The sequence below is a fragment of the Camponotus vicinus genome, unplaced genomic scaffold (assembly GCF_025532165.1).
Source record: "Camponotus vicinus isolate PSW18456_S1 unplaced genomic scaffold, iyCamVici1.0 SCAF_1, whole genome shotgun sequence".
Classification (NCBI taxonomy): Eukaryota; Metazoa; Arthropoda; class Insecta; order Hymenoptera; family Formicidae; genus Camponotus; species Camponotus vicinus.
In genome coordinates this window covers 16,165,785-16,190,129 of record NW_028141945.1, presented here as the reverse complement: position 1 = coordinate 16,190,129, position 24,345 = coordinate 16,165,785, and the positions used below count along the sequence as shown (strand labels likewise).

At 38.8% G+C, this 24,345-nt stretch overlaps 1 protein-coding gene across 3 annotated transcripts in view; it reads left to right on the top strand.

Moving 5' to 3' along the window:
- The window catches only part of Klu (zinc finger protein klumpfuss), a 70,017-nt gene extending 48,120 nt beyond the window's left edge, over nucleotides 1-21,897 (top strand). For 2 of the 3 annotated variants that reach the window (XM_083109708.1, XM_083109707.1), the window contains exon 2: nucleotides 15,209-21,897. In XM_083109708.1, coding sequence (XP_082965834.1) covers nucleotides 15,293-16,882 — 1,590 coding nt within the window. In that variant the 5' untranslated portion in view covers nucleotides 15,209-15,292 and the 3' untranslated portion in view covers nucleotides 16,883-21,897. Of the gene's footprint in view, nucleotides 1-11,072; nucleotides 13,842-15,208 lie in introns of those variants that run through there. The other variant, XM_083109706.1, reaches the window with a different exon arrangement.
- Nucleotides 21,898-24,345: the final 2,448 nt, after the last annotated feature.

Genomic DNA, 24,345 nt, shown 5'->3' with positions numbered 1-24,345 from the left:
CACTTTAATTTCTATCTTGGGCTCGCGTTTCTCCGTTTCCGTTGCTGCTTCGGCTGCGAGGTTTCCTCGGCATCATTCTAAAGCCACCGACACGTTAATTAATTGCGCTCGCCGCCCGATCGGGCAACTTTAATTGGAGACTCCAATCTTGAGCCTGCACTTGACTCTGTTGCTCTTGCAACATCGAGAGCAGCGAAAAGATCTTTAAAACTGGGATGGATTTCGACAATTTATCGTAGAGTCCAGAAGATGTTATATTCATTTCTTTGAGCTAGGCAACAGAATAAAGTTAAATACTCAATTTCTATCTTGCCTAATAATCAATTTTTACGATTATAATTTATTATGATTATTTAATATTTTTTTAATTAATATTTGTTATTTATCGTTTAAAAAAATATATCTAGTTGTCAGAATATAAATCTATGGAATTTTCTTTGCTATAAAACGGCAGATAATTAAAGCTTATATTTCATCTATTTTGAAGTCAAAGTCAAAAAATTCTTTATACACCATCTGATATTTATTTGTACTTTAGACGCTGCACAAATAATTCGCGCGTATCCTCAGAGCAACGATAGACAATTAAAGAGAATAATTAAAAATTAAAAATTGAAAACTATAAATTAAAGATTATAAAGATTACGGATAGTGTGAAGAAATGGAGAGCGAGGTAAGAAAAAGTTCTCGCACACGACACGCGACGTTCATTACAAGTCCCCAGGACTTGTCACCTGCGGGCCCCCTTTTTTACCCGGAGGTCCTGGTGCGATATCGCGCGTCTGCCCCTCGTTCGCGCCGTTATTCGTCGGCGTCTCCTGTCGGGGGTGGTTAATTTACGTGGCGGCTAATTTACGCCGGCCACTCATCATCGCGCGCGCCAGCTTATTACTACTCTCCTTATCCTCTCTCTCTCTATTCTTTCCCTCCTTCTCCTGCCTTTGTCGTCGCGTCCCTCGCTCTCTCTCTCTCTTTCCCTTCATCTCGCATTCACTCGGATCTTTCGCGATCGCGGTGTGGAATACGCACTCCTTGACGGTTAAGACAAAGTACGCGCGTCTCTCTCTTCATCATCGCTGACTATGCGCTCGCGCACCGTGACGACTGCACATGCCACATGCGACCGAGTTGTCACCTCTGCCACGAGAAATCGCGGCACAAACAACGGAACTTGGTGCAGCGAGGGATTGTTGAATCAGAGATGGCTGCTCAAAGTTGGAATTTGAAAGATTTTTATATGTATAGTTATTTTTATATGTATATGTATTTTTTTAGTTCTTTTTCTCACGAATATTAATATTGTATATAAACTATATAACTATTATATAACTATTATATAACTATTATATTATATCAACACTATAACATTTCTCATTTTATAATCTTATCATTCTTTTTATTTATATTTATGTTGATTGAGAGATTAGATAAGCAAATTATTAATTCAAAAAATTTAATACGCACTTTTTTTCAAGTGTCATATGTATATCAAAAGTATATCACAACGTATTAAATATCACGCTTGTAAAGGCGTAATATTCCTAATATTCCTTTACGTCTTGTATGAGCGGGAAGTTCGCCCGTATAATAGGAGTTATAGCGGAAACCCATTTGCCAGCGACCACATATCCGGTAGTCCATAATTCAACTCTACGCGAAAGTGAGTCACCTTAGGCACTTGGCACATTAGTTGCTGCTTTTTCCTTCGTTATTTTTTATAATTTGATTTTACATAACAGGGTATTCTTCTTTTTGCATTTTTAATGGCATTTATTTATATTATAATTTTTGATTATTTTTGATATTGAGTGAACATATACAGAAAATATAAAAAAGAGTGAAAAATTCTGATAACGACCAGAAACGTATTAAATTTGAAGATTATATACCTAACTACATTTTCAATGATAAAAAACAAAAAATAGTACTTGCAAATTAATTAATATCATAAATTAATATCATAAAAAAAAGCTTTCATATAAATCTTCTTTAATTTCCTTGAATCTAAATTTCTTCGAGTGAGGGAAATATTCCTGAATTTATATGTATCGGCTTGATAAATAATTTCGAACATAAAAAGTCGTTCTCGAATGTAGGACGATGAAAAATACTATTTGCAACTTGTCAATTAATATTGTAAATTTCGAAAAAATGTATCTCTTTCATATAACTCTTCTTTAATTTGCTTGAATCTAAATTTCCTCGAGCGAGAGAATTATTTCTGAATCGAATAAGTATCGGCTTGATAAATAATTTCGAGCACAAGAAATCGTTCTCGAATGTAGGGCAATGAAAAATACTATTTGCAATTTGTCAGTTAATATCACAAATTTTGAAAAAATTATCTCTTTCATATAACTCTTTTTTAATTCCTTGAATCTAAATATCTTCGGGCGAGAGAATCATTCCTGAATCGAAAAAGTATCGGCTTGATAAATAATTTCGAGTATGGAATCTCGAGTGTAGGACGACGACAACATCGAGAACTGAGATGGGGAAACGCGGGACCGAAAAGGGACGAGCAACCTCTTTAGGCTCGATGCAGCCTGCCGCTTTACGCGATGGCGTGCAAACTGCCAAGAAAACGGCAGGTAAAAGGGAACGAGGGAGGTCGATGATATTTGCATACGGGAGATCGCGAACGAGGGGATGGGGAGGGGGAATGTTTACGATATCCGTATAATGAGGGCGTGGGCGTTTCTATTAAGGCACACGGTCCTATATAGCTGCCAAGCAAAGAGGCCCCGACCTATCCGAGGCTCTGATCTCTCTCGGCAAACTTACACTTTACGCGTGTGTGCGTTATTATAAAATGCACCGGCACACACGGGAAATATTATGTGCCGTCCGCACCGAGAACCTGGATTCGCGTTGCTCGTATATCTCACTGCATCGCTTCGTGGCATCCTCTCCCAGGTGCCACTCGTTCCTCAGATTCCTTCTCTTCCTCCGTCTTTAATCCCGGAGAGAAACGATTCTTCTTTTTTTTTTTTATACCGAACGAACGAATGCCCGCGCATCGTGAATAAATGATTGAGTCGTGCTCGATGTTCCGACTTCGTAGAGATCGACTTTGTCGGTCTTAAGAATTTCCTTCGCTCTATTCAATTTAACCGCATATCTAGAATTCTGCATTGCAGGTCATGTGACGCAATGTAATATGGATTAATCAACCGTATTTTCTCTTGCCTGTTTATCACTGTTGCTTAATGTATCTTTAAAGTACTTGCTTGTTAGAAAAATGTGTCGCAGGGAAACAAATTTTAAACAAGCTATTTTTTAAAGAATATTAAAATAAAAGAACGATATCATAAAGATTAATAATCTGTGGAAACAAAAATTTATTTTATCAAAATATATAATACTTGTAATTTTTTTATATCAACAGAAAGAGTCTTCGATATGTGAGGTATAATTTAATAAAAATCCAAAAAAATAATAAATATATTAAATATAATTGTATTATATTTTTAACTGTAATGTAAATATAAAAATAATTTAAAATCTAATAATAAATAATTTAAAAAAAATAAATAATTCTAATAATAAATAATAATAAAAAAATCTAATAATAAATTAAAATTCTAATAATAAATAATATCAAATAATTCTAATAATAAATAATAATAAAAAAATCTAAATAATTTAAAATATAAAAATAATTAAAATAATTAAAAAATAATAAAAAATCTTTTATATAATAAATATCTTTTGCAACAATATAAATAACAGAAAAATAATTTTGAGAAAATTTAGATCGAAGATATTTTCTAGATGAAAGTAAATTCCTAAGATACTTCACATACATCCCGTGAAACGAGATTTTCATGCTTTTCACACATCCGATGAGTAAATCTTACGTGTCTTCTCTTTTCGCGGTAAATTCAAGAGGCTCATTTACAATGAGCCTCTAGATTTCGCGCGCTTGATTTTCATGTAAATTATAGCCCGAACAATCGTCGGTCTCGCGCGACGAAGCGTAAAATATGTTCAACGAGCGCTGGATAGAGATCCCGAGAAACTACTACTAGGAGACGTCTCTGTCATTTGGCGAATGTGTGCGGTTGCGTGCAGCTACGCGAAACGACAAAACGAGACAGGCCTAAGGAATCGCCCACGCCTTGTATACCGTCGCCTGCCAGCCTCGAATTAACCCGCAATTACGCGATAACGTGCGCCATACGAATGCTGTGCTTGTGCGACTGCCTGCAACATCCGCGTGCGTTTATACACGCGAAAAATAATACGTATATAAATAGTTGATTTCATTCTTTACTCGAAAAATTTATTGATTATTTATTAATTATTTATTAATAGAGTTTTATATACATTTAATACATGTATATAATATATACATAGAATGGATATTTTAAATTTATATTTAAAAATTTTTGAAAAATTTTAAAAACAAAAAATTTTAAAAAAATTTGAAAGAAATACGATTTAATATTAGATACTATATAGACTTTTTTCACATTAGAAAGTCGAATTTTAAATTTTTTACTCATTTATTATAATTTTCAAAATTAAATTATCGAGGTTCATTTTATTCTATTATTCTAAAATTTCACTTTATTATTAATAATCATTATAGTTTACTATCGAAATTGATTGTTGTTTACATCTGTACATGTATGTCTCGAAAATTCTAGGCAAAGTCCTCGTGCAAATCAATCAAAATGCTATCTCATAAGATTTCATCTTGATCATAACAGATTAATTAATTATTTTCCATGATGCCTATGCTAATAATCACAATTTATCATATGAAACTGTAATCTTGTGAATGTTGCAATTTTTGATACGTTAAAAATGTTGAATCGATCATTAATAAATCTTTTCCTTCTCCCACTTTTATCAGAAATTATCATTAAGACAAAAATATAATTATTGTAATAAGCGTCTCTCTCCTCTCCCTTCCTTTCATTGTTGCGCAATTAAACTTTATAGTCCTTTAATATAGTTGCATTTTGTTACGCTTACTTATTGTCCGGTCTTTCGGCCGGCGCCTATTGCAATTTTCCGGCGTAGCTGTGAGTTTCCGTGACCGCATATGGCCGCATACTATGCTACATTTCGGAGCCTGCTGCAGTCTTGCTGCACTGCAGTGCCATGACTCTTCCGATGCGGCACTGAAATAGTTTCGCGCGCATACAGCATCATCCCGTTCTGTATCGCTCCGCGATATCTCGGATCAAAATACGCTCCGGAAAGAGCATTCCATTTGAAGCAGGTCTCGTTACGATGAAAATTTCGCCTATTTTTACGCGGAAACTTTTCTTGGCCTCGTCTCCATCTTATTTACAAAATTTCCTCATTTATATAAGTCACACGATTTATTTTCTCGCGTCACTTTTGTAAATTATACTCAACATCCAAGTACCCCTCCCCCCATGCGATAAGAATAAATCATAATAAAAATATTTCTAAAATTATTGATATGTTACATCGCGTCACTTGAGAAAATATAATAATTGCCTTTGCAATTATTTATTTCGAGTTATAATATACTATTTAATATTTTATTATACTATAATATATAATTATATAATAATATTGAATTATATTAATTATAATATAATATTGAATAAACCCCACAAATTATCTGAAACACTTTTCAAAACGTTATCCTTAAATATTACATCAATAATAATTTAAAAAATATTTTTATAAATTTCTTTGGATTTTTTCCGCAATTTTATAAAATATTCTTCTGAATAATTTTTATACATATTATGATTTCCAATTTCATCATGCGTCCGCGTAATCGTGGCTCTTGCAGGTGGTAGCCAAGATTTATGTCAGTCTAATCAAACAGTGATACTTTCTCATACTCATTGCATAGATTCTGAATGCATTAAACGTTCAAAGGTACGCTCTTGGATCGCGTTTTTACGGCGGCTACGCTCATAAAAAAATCAATGTTCCTCGATTTTATATACGCGCTTTCTCTCTCTCTACGATAGGAAATTGTTATTTTCCAGCGAATGCCACTCCCAGAGAGCAGAGCATTATTCTCGTATCGCATTCTACTCGCGAATCATTTTATGCATTTCGGTAGCGAGTTGCAGTTTCGCGGCGTATTTATGGCCCTGGAATGACACACGAACGTATAAATCGCGAGCACTGTTATAAACTACTATGATACTGTTTATACCGCGCTGTCAATGTTATGAGTTCGCGGAACACTTTAGCAAGTTGTGACGTAAGGAAATCGACTGCGAATAATACGAGCAGCGGGTAAGAATGCTAAATGAATTGGCTATTTATTTGTCGAGCCGGACACGATTGTCGTCATCGTCTCGCTGATGTATACTAAATTGCCACAATGCTCGCCCATCGATCATTTCCACCTCATTCAAGTCATTACGCGACAATCGAAATCATTGTAATCTTATGTTATTAGCTTAATTTCAATAATTGATCGGTAAAATTTAATTTAAAATTTTGGTTCATTTTCTGTCATCGGCAGAAAATTTTATATTAAATATTAGTCATTTATTACATTTTTATATTAAATATTATATTAAAGTTTATATTAAATATTAGTAATTTATTACAATTTTATTTTCAAGGTATTTTTAATTCTTTATAAAAAGCCTATTAATTTCTTTCCAAGAAAAACTGTCAAACTGTCAAACGCATCGAAATCGCGCTAATCAATTAAAAAAAACAATTTAATGTAGATTATCTATGATAATTATATATCAGTTTTTAGAGCTAAAATACATGTGTGTACTTTTTTCAAAATGACTCTTTTTAGTTTTCGTCGAGAGAAGCGTTAGGTCGTTAATGGTTGCCGGGCAGTTTTACGCTGTCGGCTCGTAAGGCGCCGACATACGCACTGTATCTTGCATCTCTCTCTCTTTTTCTTTCTCTCTTTCTCATATTGCAGTGTGACATGGCGTGGCAAGGTGCAAACCGTAAAAAGCCAACGACGTCGGCCGACGAACGACGGCAAGCAAAGTCGCGCGAGAGTTTAATTACCGGTATGCCTATCTTTTTCTCTCTCTCTCTTGACACTCGGTGAGGATCCCGGGATCGCGGACCGACTGACTAACGACTCGACGATCTTCGCGGAGATCCCTTGGCGGATAACGATAATTTCAGAGCGTATTTTCAGACTGCCTCGTTCGGCTCCTCTCTTCGATCTCTCGTCGTCGTCATCATCATCGTGTCGTCTCCCTTCCGCAAACGAGCCGACTCGGCGGCGAGAAGAGCGGAGAAGACTTAAATAATAACGTCTCGCGGGAACGGGTCGACTTTAGCGATGGCGGCGACGATGGCATTTAGAACCTGCAGCTCGGAAAATGGAGGAGACCGAGGGGGTATCGAGCGTTTAAGCAACGCAAGGGGACGCGTGGGTTTTGCGGCGGCCAGATGGAATGAAATGCGAGCGGCGCCGCGGGAAAACGCGACCGGATGAGAGAGACCGGGATAATCGGATTATACGCGCCCGTCGAAACCAACTTGCCTTAATGTCGATAGAACGGCGTGACATCGCGATGCGTTTCGGTTGACTCCGAGATCGCGAGACGCGGTAGAGATTTGACGGACACTCGGAATTATGACAAGCGGTATTTTAAGCTTGCACTGAAAATATCGTTCTTTAACGCGGAATATAACGTGATGTAAATAGAGATAGAGAGCTTCTCCAAAATTGAATTTTATATTAAGATTTAATAATTTATTACAATTTTAAAAACATTTTTAATTTTTTATGAAGCCTAGTTTCTCTCTAAGAAAAGCTGTCACATCGAAATTGCGCTACTTAAAATTGCATTAAAATTAAATTATATTAAAAATAATTTGTCATAATTTTTATTCAATTATGTTCAAAATAATTTAACATAATTTTTATTCAATTATATTAAAAATAATTTAACATAATTTTTGTTCAATTAAATTAAGAATAATTTAACATAATTTTTATTCAATTATATTAAAAATAATTTAATGTAAACTCTATATTATTTGCATGGATTTATGAAAATCGATGGACCTTAGAAGATAATAATTCATTATTTATGATAAACGCAATGCACCTTTAGTATCATTGAACCGTAATGCATTTATACATAACGTGCAGATAAATAATCGAACTAGAAACTAGCGAACAAAGAGATAATTGATATAGTACACAGAAGACTACAGGATACAGGTACGCTTGTTTTCTTCCTCCACCTGCACGCTGCATCTATGTATATTGCATTAAAACGAAGAATACGGAATATTTTAATGCCTTATTAAATAATGCATGATGCCGTTCTCCGGCGTCACAAAGCAGACGGTCGGGAAACACGAGGCGTCATTGGCATCATCGTCGCGAATTACCCCGACGGCGGTAATGATTCAGTGAATTCTACGCCCGTCCCCTTATACAGAGACGAGGGCGATCGATTACACGCCAATCGGATCGCGCTAACTAGATCGTAAGAGTCGAGGACGACGATCTATACTCGACTACGAGCGCCAAGTCCCGCCTCGTCGCGGTCGGCAAAAAGCGCGACTCGGGATGACATCTTTTCGTGGAAGTTATCTAATGGAGGAGGCTCTCGCGGCGAGAATCCTCGATGACCATCGCGTTGTTCTCTCTGCGAAGCGAAATCGCGAATGCCGCGTCATTTTTACCCGCTCGCTCTGGAATGTCTCTCGAAAAAGACGTTCCATGAACGATCTCGACGTGATTTAAGCGAAATCGATTAAATCAGCTGCAACTTTAGGATACGTGAATTTTTTTTTAATTAATATCGAAAAGTTTTTAGATTAATATCGAAAAATTGAACTATCATCCTTTGATCTCGAGATTTTTTTATAATTATTAATTTTTATAATTAAATATATTTTTATAATGATTAATTTTTAATTTTTAATAATTAACTTTTTTGCCGGCAAATATTTTTTCTCTCGATAAAAGCCGACGAGCCTGTTTCGTTTCCGTCGTAAAGTAGAACCGAAGTTACACCGTCGTCGCTTTTGATATGCGTCGCATGCGTTACACGCGACAGAAAAATAGAAACGTGGCGACGCGTTAGCATCTTTGTCAGGAAAAAGGACGAGAGAGACGTGAATCGAGAAAGAAATACGAAATATATAGGAGGAAGAAAAAGGACGGAGAGAAGATACGATCGCGCGCGCGCCTCTTGTTCGCCTCGCGAAACTTTAAATCAGCTGTAGTTGGCCTGTCACTCGCGCCGCGCACGCACTATATCTGCGTGGCGCACAAATTGCCGCGCGTTTAATTACCGTCCAATATCCAGCGGGGGGCCATTAATCACTCTCTCGATAACCCGTAATTTTCCACCGACGATAAAATTTGTCGCGCGACCAGACGCTCGGGCATGCGACTTCTTTGCATCGCTTTGTAAAGAAAAGAGAGAGAGAGAGAGACACAGGAAAAAGACGAGACATAAAGAGTGGAAAAAGAAAGAGCGAAAGAGAGAAACGAAGAAGAGGGGTTGGGGGAAAGAAAAAACAAAGCGAGGAAAGTGGCGTGCTTCTTCTCTCTACAACCCGTTCCGCGGAAAAGTGCGCGAACGAACGAGTCCTCCGACGTGCAACTCGTGGGCAGCCCGATATAGGTTGTCAGTCTTCTCGTAGACGAGCCAAACCGGGGCCGGAGCCGCTGCCGCGAAAAGGCTTAATGGTTAACGAGTGCTCGTTCGCTCGTCGAGACAGATCATCGACCTTCGATCGTCGGCCGGCTCGATCTCTTTCTCCTCCTTCTTTCCCCCCCCCCCTCGGTTTCTTTTTGCGAACCTCGCCCTCGCGGAAAGATACGCTCCGATGGTTGCCGCGCTCTTTCCGTAGCCTATATAGATACCAACCACCGGCTTCCCTTCGGTAGCCCGTCTGGTTTTTTGGTAGCAGTTCGCCAGAATCCTATCGCCACCGCGGTAAGCCTGTCTTGCCCCGAGGCTGCTCTTCCTTTCTCAAGGAACACCGGACGAGAGGCCGATAGTGATGGGCGCGGGACGCATTCACGATGTACGCATCGAGATCGTTTGACGTTTCTCTCGCCAGGCTTCCTTTTTCATTTCTCTTTATATTGTATTTTTTCAAAAAATCCGTCTTATCATAGTTATCATGTATTCAAAAATGTAGCTATTTTAATTTTGGAATAATAAGACAATTAAAAATATTAAGTAAAGCACTTATAAATAGAAAAATTCAAAGTAAAGAGATTAAATGTCCTTTAAAATCTCTGAAATATATCTATTATTTATCGGCATATTTCAAGGGAATATTGTAACAAAAAAAGGTGTACCTTAAAAAAGTACGAAACTGGTGCATCTTTGAGATGGATGCGGAAACTCGCGCGCCGAACGCGCCCATCGCTAGCCCATCGTGGCCAGTATATGGGCAGATCGTGCGGGAGAGAAAGATCAAGCGCTCCACCCACGCCCACGTCTCAACCTGTTCTGTTTCTCTCGTCGTGCCACGGTTACAGGTGCCTGCCCGAGGGCATTCCTGCTGGAATTCTTCACCGATGATCCTCGCTCCGCTCACCTACAGATCCTCGCATCCTCGAATCATCGCGCGTGTAATCAAACACGCGTGGATACAAATATATTTTCCGCGCTTCCGATACAATTACTTGTGTCGAACGAAAATGGTTTATATTTTTCTTCTCCGTAAAAAAAATTATGAATTTTTCTTCTTTATGCAAAGAAAGTGAGTCTAAAAATGTGCACAAGTCATAGATTATGTTGCTTTATTTTTTCTCTTTCCTTGTTATTACTTTTAAAATTTAATTCTTTTGATTTTGCTGTATTTTCTTATTTATTTGTCTTATTCGATAAAAGCGATAACAATAGTTTTATAATCTTTGGTCTTCTCCAAATTTTAATTCTTCTCCATTCTTTAATTCTTTACTGTATAATTTTAAGAAATTATTATATCCTTCCCATCTTTTAAAATCTTTATATCGTTAAAATTTAAAATATTTTTAAAATATTTAAAAAATGTTTAAATATCAAAATTTGTTATCCAAATTTCATAATCTACGAAACTGCAATTTTTTGAAGACCTGAAATTTTTGCATTCTTGAACTCTAATCTTTAATTTATTAGCATCGATTTGACAGGTAAAAATCGTTTCTGACACTGTTCTAGTAATTTAAAATAATAACATACTTTAAAAGAGGTAGAGAACAAAGAGAAAGTAATGAAATGTGGCAGCAGAAATCTCTGAAAGATACAAATATCTGTCTGAAGAGAAAGGGGAGAAAATCAAAGCAGTGTGGGAAGAGTAAGTACGCCCACACCGCCTTCCTCGAGGAGGACCTGTTCTCGGCGCATTTACGTTCTGACATCTTTTCACTCCGTTTACGAGTCCCCTTTACGTTTTACGACCGATCATCGAGGCCCTTTCTCTCCGTAAATGAAGGCGGGGAAGGATAGGACATGCGACGGCGGCGCCAGGGAGAATAAAAGGATAGCCACTGTGGCGAGGAAGAAAGACTCGAAGCGCCGAGCAAGAAAGACCGTCAAACAGGACTCGTCATCCATCGCGAGTTTTTTTCTCTTTTTTCTCGAAGTAGATGCTTCGTAGAAGCTACACGTTCAGCTCTAAGATCCACTGCACGTTTCGTTTTGATTGATGCGATTTTATAATTAAAAAACCGCAAGTATCCATTTATGAATAGACAATAAATGTAACTCGATAAAGAGATTCCTTCCCTCCCTTCCTCTCTTTCTGTCAAACATTTTATTCAAAAATAAGTCACGCTTTTTTGCAACGCGCCCCACGAGAGCATCCAGCCAGTAAAAACAATCAATATAAAAAGACGAGACTTTAATGTTTATTCTATCTCTCGAAGAAAACGGCGCAAAAAGACTTTCGAGCGCATAAAGCAGTTTTTTTCGCGCGACAGCCACGAGTCCTTATTCTAGAATCCCGGGAATGCTCCGGCGGTGCAAAGTTGAAGGACGCGCGTTGCACGTGTATCGGAATAAATCGCGCATTAAGTCACTCGAGCGACTGTCAGAGCCCGCCTCCTGCGGCCAGGAGGAGTCGGCGTCTTTCGCTACCGATGCTTTTCTCGGTATTCATCGGAGGTAAGCGGCCCCCCTCCTCCCCCCTCCTTCGACCAGGACGAAGATCGGTCTCGAAACGGCGCTCTACGCACGTACGCACGTCGGTATGCGTACAGCTGGAGCCGTCCGTGGAAAACCGTTGGACGGTTTTGTCCTCCTCCGCGTCCCCCGCGCGTTTTTCCAGGAAGCCCGAGTAAGAATCTCTATTCCACGATCGTGACGCGCTATTCAGACCGAAGGCAGGCCTGCAATCGAGATTATGCACGGCGCCAAGATACCGTCGCATCGAGCCATTAAGTGCCACCGGTTCTCAGGAGGCGCGTCGTGATTTAATTTCCTTCACCCCTCTCTGTCTGCTGAGCAAGTTGCATTTTCCTCCCCTTTCACCTTTCACTTTTCCTCGTCTATTTAATACACGCGTTCGGAAAATTAATTAATTTACCCTTACCGTGCTAAATAAATGAGTATATCTATTGTATGTAATCAAAAAAGAAAAAAATAAAACATAAAATAAAATAAAATATAAAATAAAAATATAAACATAAAATAAAAATAAAATAAAACATATGTTACTTGACGTTGAGACTTCGCATCATTTTTGGTTGGCAAAAGCACGCATTAAGGGATTCAAGATACATCAGATAAAATGATTATAATAATGTATATACATTATATTATGTAATGATTTTATCTGATATATCTTATATGTAATTAATTGTCTTTGATGTATGCGGCTAGATAACGTCGCGTCTCGGATAATTAATCGCTACGCCTTTAGAATTCTGTTAACTTCTCGCTCGTATAAAAGAGCCGCAGATACAACCGATAATGGAGTTTCATGGGATACAAGCTTAAAACTAGACACGCGCAACGAAATTTCGCCCACGCTGTCAAAAAAAGAGGAAAAAAAAGAAAATGAAAAGGATACCGAATTAAACGCCAGTCATCGGTTGTCTGTCCGTTGATTCATACATTCGTGCTCGCAGGCGGATTTAAATTTCAAATATTCAGCAGATACATCTCTCGAATTACGCCGCGCGCGGTCTTATGACAAAGTGCCGTTGTCACGTCGAACAAGACGGAGTGTGGTCCATTAATGAATAAATCCATGCGGATTAAAAAAAAAAATCCCTCGTGACACACACCGCCTCCTTTCCCGTCCATCATTTCGTGGGAATTGGGACTTCGTCGAGAATTCTTTATCATTATTTACGTGTCGTACTCGCTTATCGCGAATCGTCCAAGACGCAACTCTTTTTTTTCTCTCTTAGAAACATCATGGTTTAATGGACACTCGAATCGATTGACCCATGATAGATCCCTTCCTTCTTTTATTATTAATTAATTTCCTCGGGGCAGCGCTCCTCGATAAGCGGCGACGCTGCCTGTTTACAAAGTGGGCGAGATTCCTTTATCGGGAATGTTGGGAAGAGAGAGAGGAAAAAAAAGTTCCGTTAGCCGAATCTGCGGCGGCCGCGATAATCGGCCCCATCGGCATCGAGCGCGATCTCGCCGAGAGAGGCGATCGTCTCTCTATCTCTCTCTCTCTCTCTTCGTCGTTTAATGGCGGCCGTGCAGCTAATGACAAATGGCCGGCCGATATCGCGGCGCAAAAACGCGACGAATATTCTAATCGCGTCTCGTTACGACAACTTGGCGCTTTTTTACCGTCCCTGCCGTCTCCCCCTTCGGGGAGGCCTCCGTTGCCATCACCACGACCGACATTCGTTTCGAGACGAGCCTCTACGCACCTGTTGCCTTCGCACGAATACGTCGCTGATACCTATCCTTTTCGGATCGACGGTAAGATTCTATGCAAACGATCGCTCCTCACTTTCACGATAACGACTTTGTTAACGATGATGATCCCTGAGTTTTGACAGTAGCCTCCCCCTCCCCCCTACGTTCACAATAAATTCTCGGCATATTTCACCTTTTGACGTTACTCGTTAACCTGTTCAGTTTTAACGTCATCGATATTCCGTGATATAATAGCGACATAGATACATAAATGAATTTGATATAACTGTCTCGGAAAAGTTGCTATTTAAAATATATAAATTTCTATTTTAAGTTCCTATTTTAAATGTATAAATAATAAATTCTACTTTTTTTCTCTTTCATTTTATGACAAAATCTACATTTTATGCCTAGCTTTCTAATGGTTTTTTTATGATTATGCTAGCCTAGCAAATCACATATACGCTTCGGAAATTTTGATTTATTCGTTACTGAAATTATTCGGTAATAAAATTTGCTTGTACGTGGTGATTATATTAAACGTGATTTTACCGAATTTTATTTTTACTATATTATCATTATCTATATCGCAGCTACGGTTGTTTATGTCGTAAATAACATCATGTATAATTACGAAGTCATGGTTTATTAGCACCTGCGAGTCTCAACTTCGCTTGTATAAATGTCGCCATGATATGTGAATTACTGTCATTAGCAATCCGATGTTGTTAACAACGTTATGTCAACAAAAATATCATTTTATCCATCGGCGTTCAAATCTGATTAAATCTCATCAATTACATCTCGTTTTCTTTTTCCCTGTCTTTTTAACAAGCGTAAAATTATATATGATATATAATTATACATATAATTATATATATGATATATATTTATATTTTATAAGACTTATGGGGTATATTTGATTGCAATTCAATTTATAAACACGATTAAATTTATAAAGATAATGAAGGGCTGTTACTTCTCAATTTCGAAAGAATTTGAAGCTTCGAAAAATATATTCTTGCAAATTCAGTAAGAAATGTTGAAAATGTGGCAAATAAAAGTGAATTAATTAATATATACACAAAAAATTATTTAAAAAATAAATTATTAAACAATTATTAAAAATTATTGAAAATCAAAATTTTTAGACATATTTTTCAATTTAGCAACATTTTATTTAGATCTTGTCATGTAATTCTAGAAATATGTATTTATCACAATAATATAACCTCCGAAGCTTTGAAGCTAAATTATCAGCCCTAGTACACATGTTCAATGACTCAAGCTAATTTTAAATCATTATTCTGTTTTTAGTGTTATTTTTAAGATTGTGTATTATTTAAGAGCGCGCAAGATTTGAAAATTCGAAGATGCTTAACACGAGACATCCTCGAATAATCGCACCAACGTCATTTCGATTGTTTCAGGACGAGGTGGGAGGTAGTACGGTGGTAGCCGAGGGTGTCGTAGGTGGCATAAGGGGCCCAGGCGGCGGGTGCCGCGCATCCTCGATGACGATGGCCGAGAGCGCCGTGGAGGACGCCGCAGCCGCGCCCCCGGGTCCGGCTAAGCCACCACCGCCCTCCTGCACCAACAACAACACCCTCGCGGCGACGGCCAACCGCAACCATCGAAACCCGCGCAAGAAACGGAGACGGCTGGAACAGGTCGTGGATACACTGCAGGCTCACCGGAGCTCGCCGTCCGAGGGCGAGGTGCTGCGATTCGAGGGCAGCGGGCCTGTGTCGGAGGAGGAGGATGTGTTCGGCTCGCCCAGATCGTCGTCTTCGCGATCCGCCGCGGACGCCACTCCGGTCATCGGTCAGCTGCCGTTGAGGCTGAAGGACGCGGAGTCGGTGACGTCGACCGAGGAGGAACCCCATGAAGCCGGTCAGCAGCATCACCATCATCCCCACCATCGATCGTATCGCTCGTACTCGTATCACCATCATCATCATCATCGGCACCGTTACTCGCCCTACCAGAACAACCATCGGCTGTCGACGCCCAAGTATCCCGACTGCATGTGCAGCCAGTGCTCGCAGTCGCTGGCCGCGTCGGCGGCGGCGGCGGCAGCGATAATGTTGCCGACAGCGACGGCGACGTCACTCCAGACGCCGCTCTCGCGATCCAGCTTCGCGTCCTACAGCAGCATATGCGGCACGTACAGCATATTCGAGCAGTATATGCACAACAAGTACCTGACGCCTTCGTCGTCGTCGGGCGACACCTTCCGCGGACGCAGTCACTCTGACTCGGACGTGGTGCCTAGATGGGACGACACGAGGGTAACCGCCTCGACCACCTGCTCCTCGTCGTCCTCCATCGTCAGTCATCCACCGCGAAGCGGTTCCCTCGAGAGCGACGGGACGAGTCCCCAGGAGTCGCCGTTGGATCTCTCCATGAAGAACCTCACGTTGCAATCCGCCGCAGCCGCTGCGGCGGTGGCGGCGGCCTCCACCATGTCTCCGGCTCTTCAGCTTCTACCGTCCGGTGTCGTGACGCGGGGTGCTGTAAACGTGCCCGTAGTGAGGGGCGACGTCGCGTCACCCACCACCAAGGAGAGCGTCGCGGAAAGGTACAAGCTGACGGTTCTGCCCGTCGTGGAGGAAATGGCACCGGGCGCGGATGTGGCTTACGTGTGTCCCGAGTGCGGGCAAATGTTCAGTCTACACGATCGTCTGGCGAAACACATGGCGTCCAGGCATCGTCGACAGGGTCTCCACGATGCCTCGGCAAAGGCGTACCTATGCGACGTGTGTCAGAGGAGCTTCGCCAGATCTGACATGCTAACCAGGCATATGAGATTGCACACCGGCGTCAAGCCGTACACGTGCCGGGTCTGTCGGCAAGTCTTCAGCAGATCCGATCACCTCAGCACCCACCAGCGAACTCATACCGGCGAGAAGCCGTACAAGTGTCCGCAGTGCGCGTACGCGGCCTGTCGCAGGGACATGATCACCAGGCACCTCAAGACCCACAATCGGTGCGTGGACGGTCCGATCCCGAAGACGGAGCCGGGTCTACTCGGCACCGAGGAGTGTCCCACCTTCGGTCAGAACGTAACGGCGGCGCCGTCGGCGGTTATCAAGGCCGAATGACGACGGCCAGTCGGATGACCCTGGTTGCACTCTGGCAGCAGATGCCAGCGAGGACATCGCAGCAGGATCGATCGAGGATCCCCAGGGACGATCTTCGCGGTTCGATCGGGACTTCGTCGAAACGCTTCGAAGGAACGAGGTCGCCGTTCGATGAACGCTGCGACATCAGCCGAACGTTAGAAAGAGATTGATGCTCGAAGAGGTTGCGGTCTTTTGGTGAAACGGATCGATGGGAGGGAGGATTTGCTTTGCTGTCGAAACTCGGGGTCCCGACAGACGCTAATCAGAGTCTGTGATTAAGATTATGGAACGGCTATTTTGGAAGGAATTGCAGCTAAGACGCGTCAATTTCACTCTTTCGCGTTGAAACTTAATTTGCAGCAGAAAAATTTACATATTGATAAACTTAAGAATTAATTATACGCGAAAATATGATTTCACGATATCGAAAGATACAGCGATCGTGTGCACGTAACATTCACAGCTGTTTTGCTGTCAAAAAAAAGAAGAAAATTATTCCAACGTTCTGCGATCTTTTATCGTATTTCCAGGTCCGAAAATCTCCCTTTACATGTCTTTTCTCGGCGAAAGAGTTAAATTCACGTGTCGAGAGAGCATCATGAAGAGCTGAGTGATGGATAGAAATACTTCGCTCTCCCGTGAGTATATTATATTTATATTACTTGTCAAAAAAAATAAGATTCTTTTTGTTTGATGAGTGTCCGCGAATTGCCTAGAAATCACTCCCCTTTCATGCGTCATATGCGATCGCGATCAGCGAACAATGCCGAACAGTATTATCGTACTTTTTTGATCTTCCGTCTGATTCCGCTTTCGCGGATCGATGTTTTCAACCTCTGAAATTCGCAAACGTTTCATCAGTGACGACTTCGGCCGGAAAACAGTCCATTAACACAACACGCAGTTTTGTAAAAACTTTATTAGCGGATCAGTCTGTTAAAAAAATTTATTTCGAAAAAATCGCAAAATAATTTATTAACAAAAAAAATTTATTTTAAAATGAAATTTATTTTAAAATAAATTTATTTTAAATGTATTTTAAAGTAATTTACTAACAAAAAAATTTATTTTAACAGATATCTATTTCCATCATTTGGAAAATTTCTTGAAAGTCGATCTTATAGTTTCCAAAATTTCTTTGCTTGCATTGATCACTGCGTCAATGGTTGTTCTCGAATGTTTTTTGACCGTCATCGTTATAAAAACGTGTATCACCGATTCTCTTTATACATCTTCCGTTCTCTCGTTCTCGATGCGTAAAGTTAAGTAATAGAAGCCGAAAATGTAAAGCATTCCTGCTCGGCCGTGCAAGTGCAGCGCGGAGATACATGAAAGCGGTGCTTAAAGCTTGGCGTCAGAGTCGAATCGTGTTTTTCTTTTTTTCTTTTTTTGTTTATCGTATTCGTTAAACGACCACGTGTCCATATAATATCGTATGTACATAATCCATCATTCTTTTCGCGCGTTATTTCTTCACAAAGGATTCTCTTGATCTTTACCGTTAACTGTGGAGAAAATTTACATTTACATGACGCGAAATACACGTGCCAAATTCTTCGAAAACGGACATTTCGAACACGCGATTAACACGCATGTCAACCCCGTTAAAACTGCACATCGAGATCTAATGGAATCCATGATTTTGACATCGTTGATATCGTTATTTCCTATTCTTTATATACATATATATATATTTTTTAGCTGAAAGATATATTGAAATGCAAATTGTTGTGTGTATAATTTTTAACATGGCTAATAAATGGTATTATAAATAAATCATATCGAGGATATATGACAAGAAGTCTAGACAGGATTCATTAGACTCCAGTGAGCAGTTCTAGAATTACATCGTGTAAAACATATCCGTCGGTCGAGCTCGCGATTTTTGCGGAGAAAAATTATTGGTGACGAGATGAAACGGAAGTAATCTCGCCAATAATCCCGACGCAAGACGAGACATCGATCATTCAGGACCAAGTCTACAAACCGATCAACGGATCATTTCTCTCGTCGAGTTTATTTATCACCAATAATTTTCTCAACGTGTCTATGAATAGCGAGTCGCCATTGGTTGCCTCGTCGATTCGCCCGAAACCTGCTCAAGTTGTTGTTACTTGAAAAATTGTTAAAATGACTTTCTAGATAGAGAAACCGAAGAAACTTCCGAAAAACCGTGATGTATTAATAGTTACAAATGTGTAATCGTCCCTTTGCGGTGGACATTTCGTTAAAGGCGTCGATCGATTGCAAGGATGATAATGTAAAAAAAAGAAAGAAACTATATCTGTACCTGCAGGGAAGGAAGGAGAGGAGAAAACTCGATGTTAAAGCATAATAAAGCGTATAGAAGTAACGTTAATTAGTAAGTAAATACTATTGACATTATTATTGCGTTCTATTATTGTAACTGTTGTAATTATTCGCGCCGCCGCACGCCTTGTAAAGGAGATAAAAAATATTTTTTCACACGCGAAGCGTGGGTGATTTCGCAAGAGGTTTCGGTTATCAGCTTGAAAAGCTTGGAAATTGTTCTTACCTCGAAATTAATGCTAATCAGTTACGTCGAACGTCATCGGGGTCATTAAGTTGACGATCACCGATTTGTTATCGAGAGACGAGCACTTGAAATTGATACACGTGTTTCTCTCTTCGAGTTTTTTAATGAAAATCAAGTGTGCATGCGTTGCGGCGCGATTAATCGGAACCTGGTTGTGGTGCTTAAGCGAAGAACAGGGCGAATCGGACAAGGTATCTTTGCGCTGTGAATCGACGAAGACAATCTCAATATGATCTCCGCGGATAAGATCGCCGGGTCGAGTGAACGGCAAATTGAACACGCTAATGTCGTTCCAATAGAATCATAGAGCACGGAAAATGTCACTCCTCTTCCTTCCCCGAGGAGAGATGAAAATTAAAGAGGAGGCTAAAAGTGATTTGATTATACGATTAACACTGTTGAAACTATAATATTTATATACTGATACAAAAAAATCACACGAGAAGAAGAAGTATTCCGTCCTCTCTGAATCTGTAACTCATCGCCATTATCCGTTTGTTCGGCCCCGCGAACAAGTTCGTCTCTCGTCTCGGAAACGTCAATTCCACATAGTTTTACGAAAATAGTCAATATGGTGACTCGCTGACAGGAGCAGCGCACGCCGACGTAATGCTCGAGCTTATTCAGTTTCGAGGAGCCGCGCGCGTTTCGTTCTTAATTCTCACCCTGTATACATATACGTATGTACGACTCCGTGTACTTCCCCCGATGTGTCTCTTATTCTCCTCCTCCTCGCCGGCAAATAGATAAAGTATCAGTGCGCCCTGATACGCAACAATTGCGCGCGCATAAGTACGTATATCTGTATTTTTGTATATCGAGGTTTTTTCTAATTATCTACCTAATACCGATTAAGCGTTTCCAGAGGAATGGGACGAGTAAGTAGCTATTAAGGAGAAGGTATTGTCGCTCTCTGCTTGCCATTTTACTTGCCCCCTTGATCGAACGATTGCTTGGAAAAAGCGGTTTATATCGTGTGGTGCGACGTGCGAGGGAGGATTGTCGAATCGGAGAATAATTGTTTCATCCTTTAATCGATAATACTCTAAGTTTCGAGTAGTAGAAAAGCGACCGTGTTAACAATATTTTCTAATTGTTAGTGCTTTTTTGAACGGTGAGTCAATCAATTGTAAGAGCGTAATTAATATGTGGCATCTAATGACAGTAATTAATTATTGTTGTGATGATAAGTTATTTAATTGCTTAAACAATTATTGATTTTCTAAATTGATTTTTTAAATGTGTTATAAATTGAGGTAAATTATGTTTGTCTCCCAGATTGAAAATTAAAAATCTTTGCAATGCATTTTCTGTTTCGTTATCTCGTTCTTTATTTTTTGGAAGTTTGTTTCACGCAACGGAAGAATAATTCAATCCGGTGCTCGCTCGGATAATTAATACTCATAGATTAACGAGTGGATTCGCTCATTTGTATTACATTGAAAAGTGAATTGCTCAATATTCTTCAGTAGAAAGTTGTTATATTTGCACATTCAAGTCATGCGATTAATTCAAGTGCCATCCAGTCTTCGATGTATCGCACACAAACTCTCGTCCTTTTTCGTTTTATTTTCTCTCATTATTTTTTCGGCGATTATCGAAGCAAAAACATTGTTGATCTCTGACTTGACGTTATCCCTCGCACCGATTCAGCCTTAAACTGACAGAATCTCTTGCGTAATAAATCTGTAGTAATTTAAAATAAGGAAAGACGCGAAGGAAAAAGGAACAAACACGTTCGACGTGTCTTCGGGCAGTTAAGCGATTGCCGTGCCAGACTTGTTCTTGTAATTATTAACAAGTGTAGCCATTCGTATGATCATTATTTTATTTCTATTATTAATATTATTAATTATTATTATTATTATTATTATTAATATTATTATCTCTAGTTACGTTGTTAAGTAATTAATCATGTTTAATGCTTCTATTATTTATTTTGTTATTCATGAGTCAAGCTTTCTATTCTCCTCGTCTGTTCTTTCCTCACTTTCTCCCTTCGACTCTTCTCTCTCATCCCTCATTCTAGTTTTCTACTTTACTCATTTATCTCTTACCGTCATTCCGTCATCGAATCGGAAGAGGAAGGGAGAGAGATTCCAATTTACTTGGTATCATAAAGATAAATTCATTGCAAAATAATTCATGCGTTTATGAAAGATATTCGTCGTGTTCTCGGTTTTACCGGGACGAAAGGATATTTCGAATCTCAAGCTCATCCCCCCTTCTTCCTTCTTACATGGCACAAAAAAGCTTTTCTCGGAAAGAGATTTTGATCTCCGACTCCCAAGCGAAAGCATATTATCTTTTGTAATGATGAAACACTCACGAGAATTTGTGTAAATTATTGAAGATGATTGTGTACGTTAATTTATAAATTATGTTGTGTTTACGATTCGTGCCAATGAATGGAAAAAAATATAATTTTTCAACGATTCGCTTTTGTATTTTGTCATTTTCACCCGTATTTTTCCCGTTATATTCTGTTACAATTTATTTTATTTCTTTTTAGCGTGATTTACCTTTGAAATTAATTATATTAAATATTGAGATAATCACAAGGTTATATTGAGTTATAGAAAATTAATAATTGAAGAGATGCTTGAGATAGTTTTGATTTCAATTTTAATTTAATTGAATTATATACGATTTTCATGCTAATTACGTCGGAAAGTATGCGGTGCCTTGCAACGTTTGAGGATTCGTATTTAGAGTAAATAAATAAATGAGTATGTCTATCACATATCACTTTAAGGCTGAAAAAGAATTATGTAGGAACAGGTTCCGAGCAAATTATTTTTTCATGCGATTCTCGGATAAGAGAGCTAAAAAGCTCTTTCCTATCTATATATACGTAATTAAGAACACATAATCTATCTATAAACCGGCAGTCAGTGTTGTGCAAGACAATCGTGATTATTATCTAAATAAAATGATACCTAGTATCAACAGAGAATATAAAATGTTATTAAATAATACTTCAAGTGCTACTTTATCATATATCATACAAAGCGATTGTTAAAAATGATTGATTGAGCGATAACTATACCGGTTTATATATCGTAGAAAAATTGAATTAAAGAGAGTATTCTATACATGATGCTTGATTAGGTTTATCTATCTATGTATATTGCACAACACTACTCGCGATACTTGCTGCAGTAAATTGTAAATATTTCAAGGCCTTTAACGAGAAGGGCATAAATTCGTTTCGTCATCTTTGTATTTTTTTCTACTGCCACGAATTTATAATCCACATATCTGTACACACATCGAAATCGAGACAGGAACCTGTATGTGCTGCACATTTAAAAAAATGAAAAAAATATACATATGTATATATATATATACACGTTACTTGTTCCTTACTAATTTTTGGCTGCATATTTATTTCACTTCTACCTATGATATAATTTTGTTTTGAATTAATTAAAAACATTTTTTTCTAAAAAAAATTTATTCTAAAATATAAGTAGATTTGAAAATATTGAACAGCGTGTGTTGCTGCAATGGTAACTGGATAAAGAGTTATGATTGTTCAATCTTGTTTGTTGAGTAGGATATACAAAACAAAATATAATATGAGATTATAACTGTAACATCAACCAGAAAATAGTATAAAATTTATTCAGACAAATCAAATATGCAGTGAGATCAAAGTAATACATGAAACTAAACTTTCTAATTCTTGGATTTAGTAATTGTGAGATTTATAAAATAATATAAGGATAATGAACAAAGATAATACTAAGTATAAACTAGTAAAATATTCATAACAAAGCTTAAATAAATAGAATGTAAAGTGATGAATTTCACTTAATTAACAAATCTAAAACTAAACACTTAACAAATAAAATTATTATTAGAGATATTGCTGTAAATATTAATTTACGTCTTTGTCTTCTACGATACTAAGAAAAGAGAAAAGTGAATATAATTAAGGATCAGTATTCCAAATGTCTTGTCCACGGATGTTACCTTACGTTCTCGTTTTACAAACAAGTAAATGCTAAATTTGTCATCCAACCTTGTTGTGTATCACCCCTGTGATCTATACAATCGTTTGATATTGTGTATCTAGCGTAGTCCGTTCCTTTGTGTAAAGCCAAGATGGCCGGATCACTGAACGTCTTGGTTACGATCTCGTATGATCGATCTTTGTTAGATTCTCCTGTGAGGGATCTTTGTGATAGTTCTTTCGAGAACCGTGATTACACACGGCCACAATGCAGAGATGAGATAAATACTTACGAGAACCGTAACTATTTATGGCCACAAAACACTAAAGAGAAGCGCCCAAGATAACCGTGATCATTCACGGCCGACACGTAGAGAAGAAGGAGGTGCGCCCAGCAGAGGATAAAACAAAAGAGAAAGGAAGGGCGCCCTTCCTCCTGTAGGATATGATAGTGGCGCCACGCGGGTGGCGCCGCGTGGCGCTATCGGTTGGAAAAACCGGCCGTTCTTTCGATGCGCGCGCTCTGGCGCTCTCTATGAGCAGAAATGATGTTGTAACAGCGTGTAACTTGTTAAAATTCTTATATATATAGCACATTTATATTTAAAGATATTTATTGACAGCTAGAATATCTGCGAATGTTCAGCGGACATAGTGTTTGGCTGAGGATGTATCGCGAAAAAAAAGATACGATGAAGGCGACATCGATAACCCGACTTGACCCAATCGTCTTACAAATTCTGAAATAATCGATATGCGTACTTCTTTCGGCGTTAATGGATGCAGCGAAGAGGGTCAATATCATATTTTCTTACACTTAAAGTTTCCATTATTATTAATTCTTTATCAAATCCACATATTTATTGTGATTAGATTTATATAAAAATCTCTCATTAAGTTATTGTACTTTTATCAAAAATGAAATCG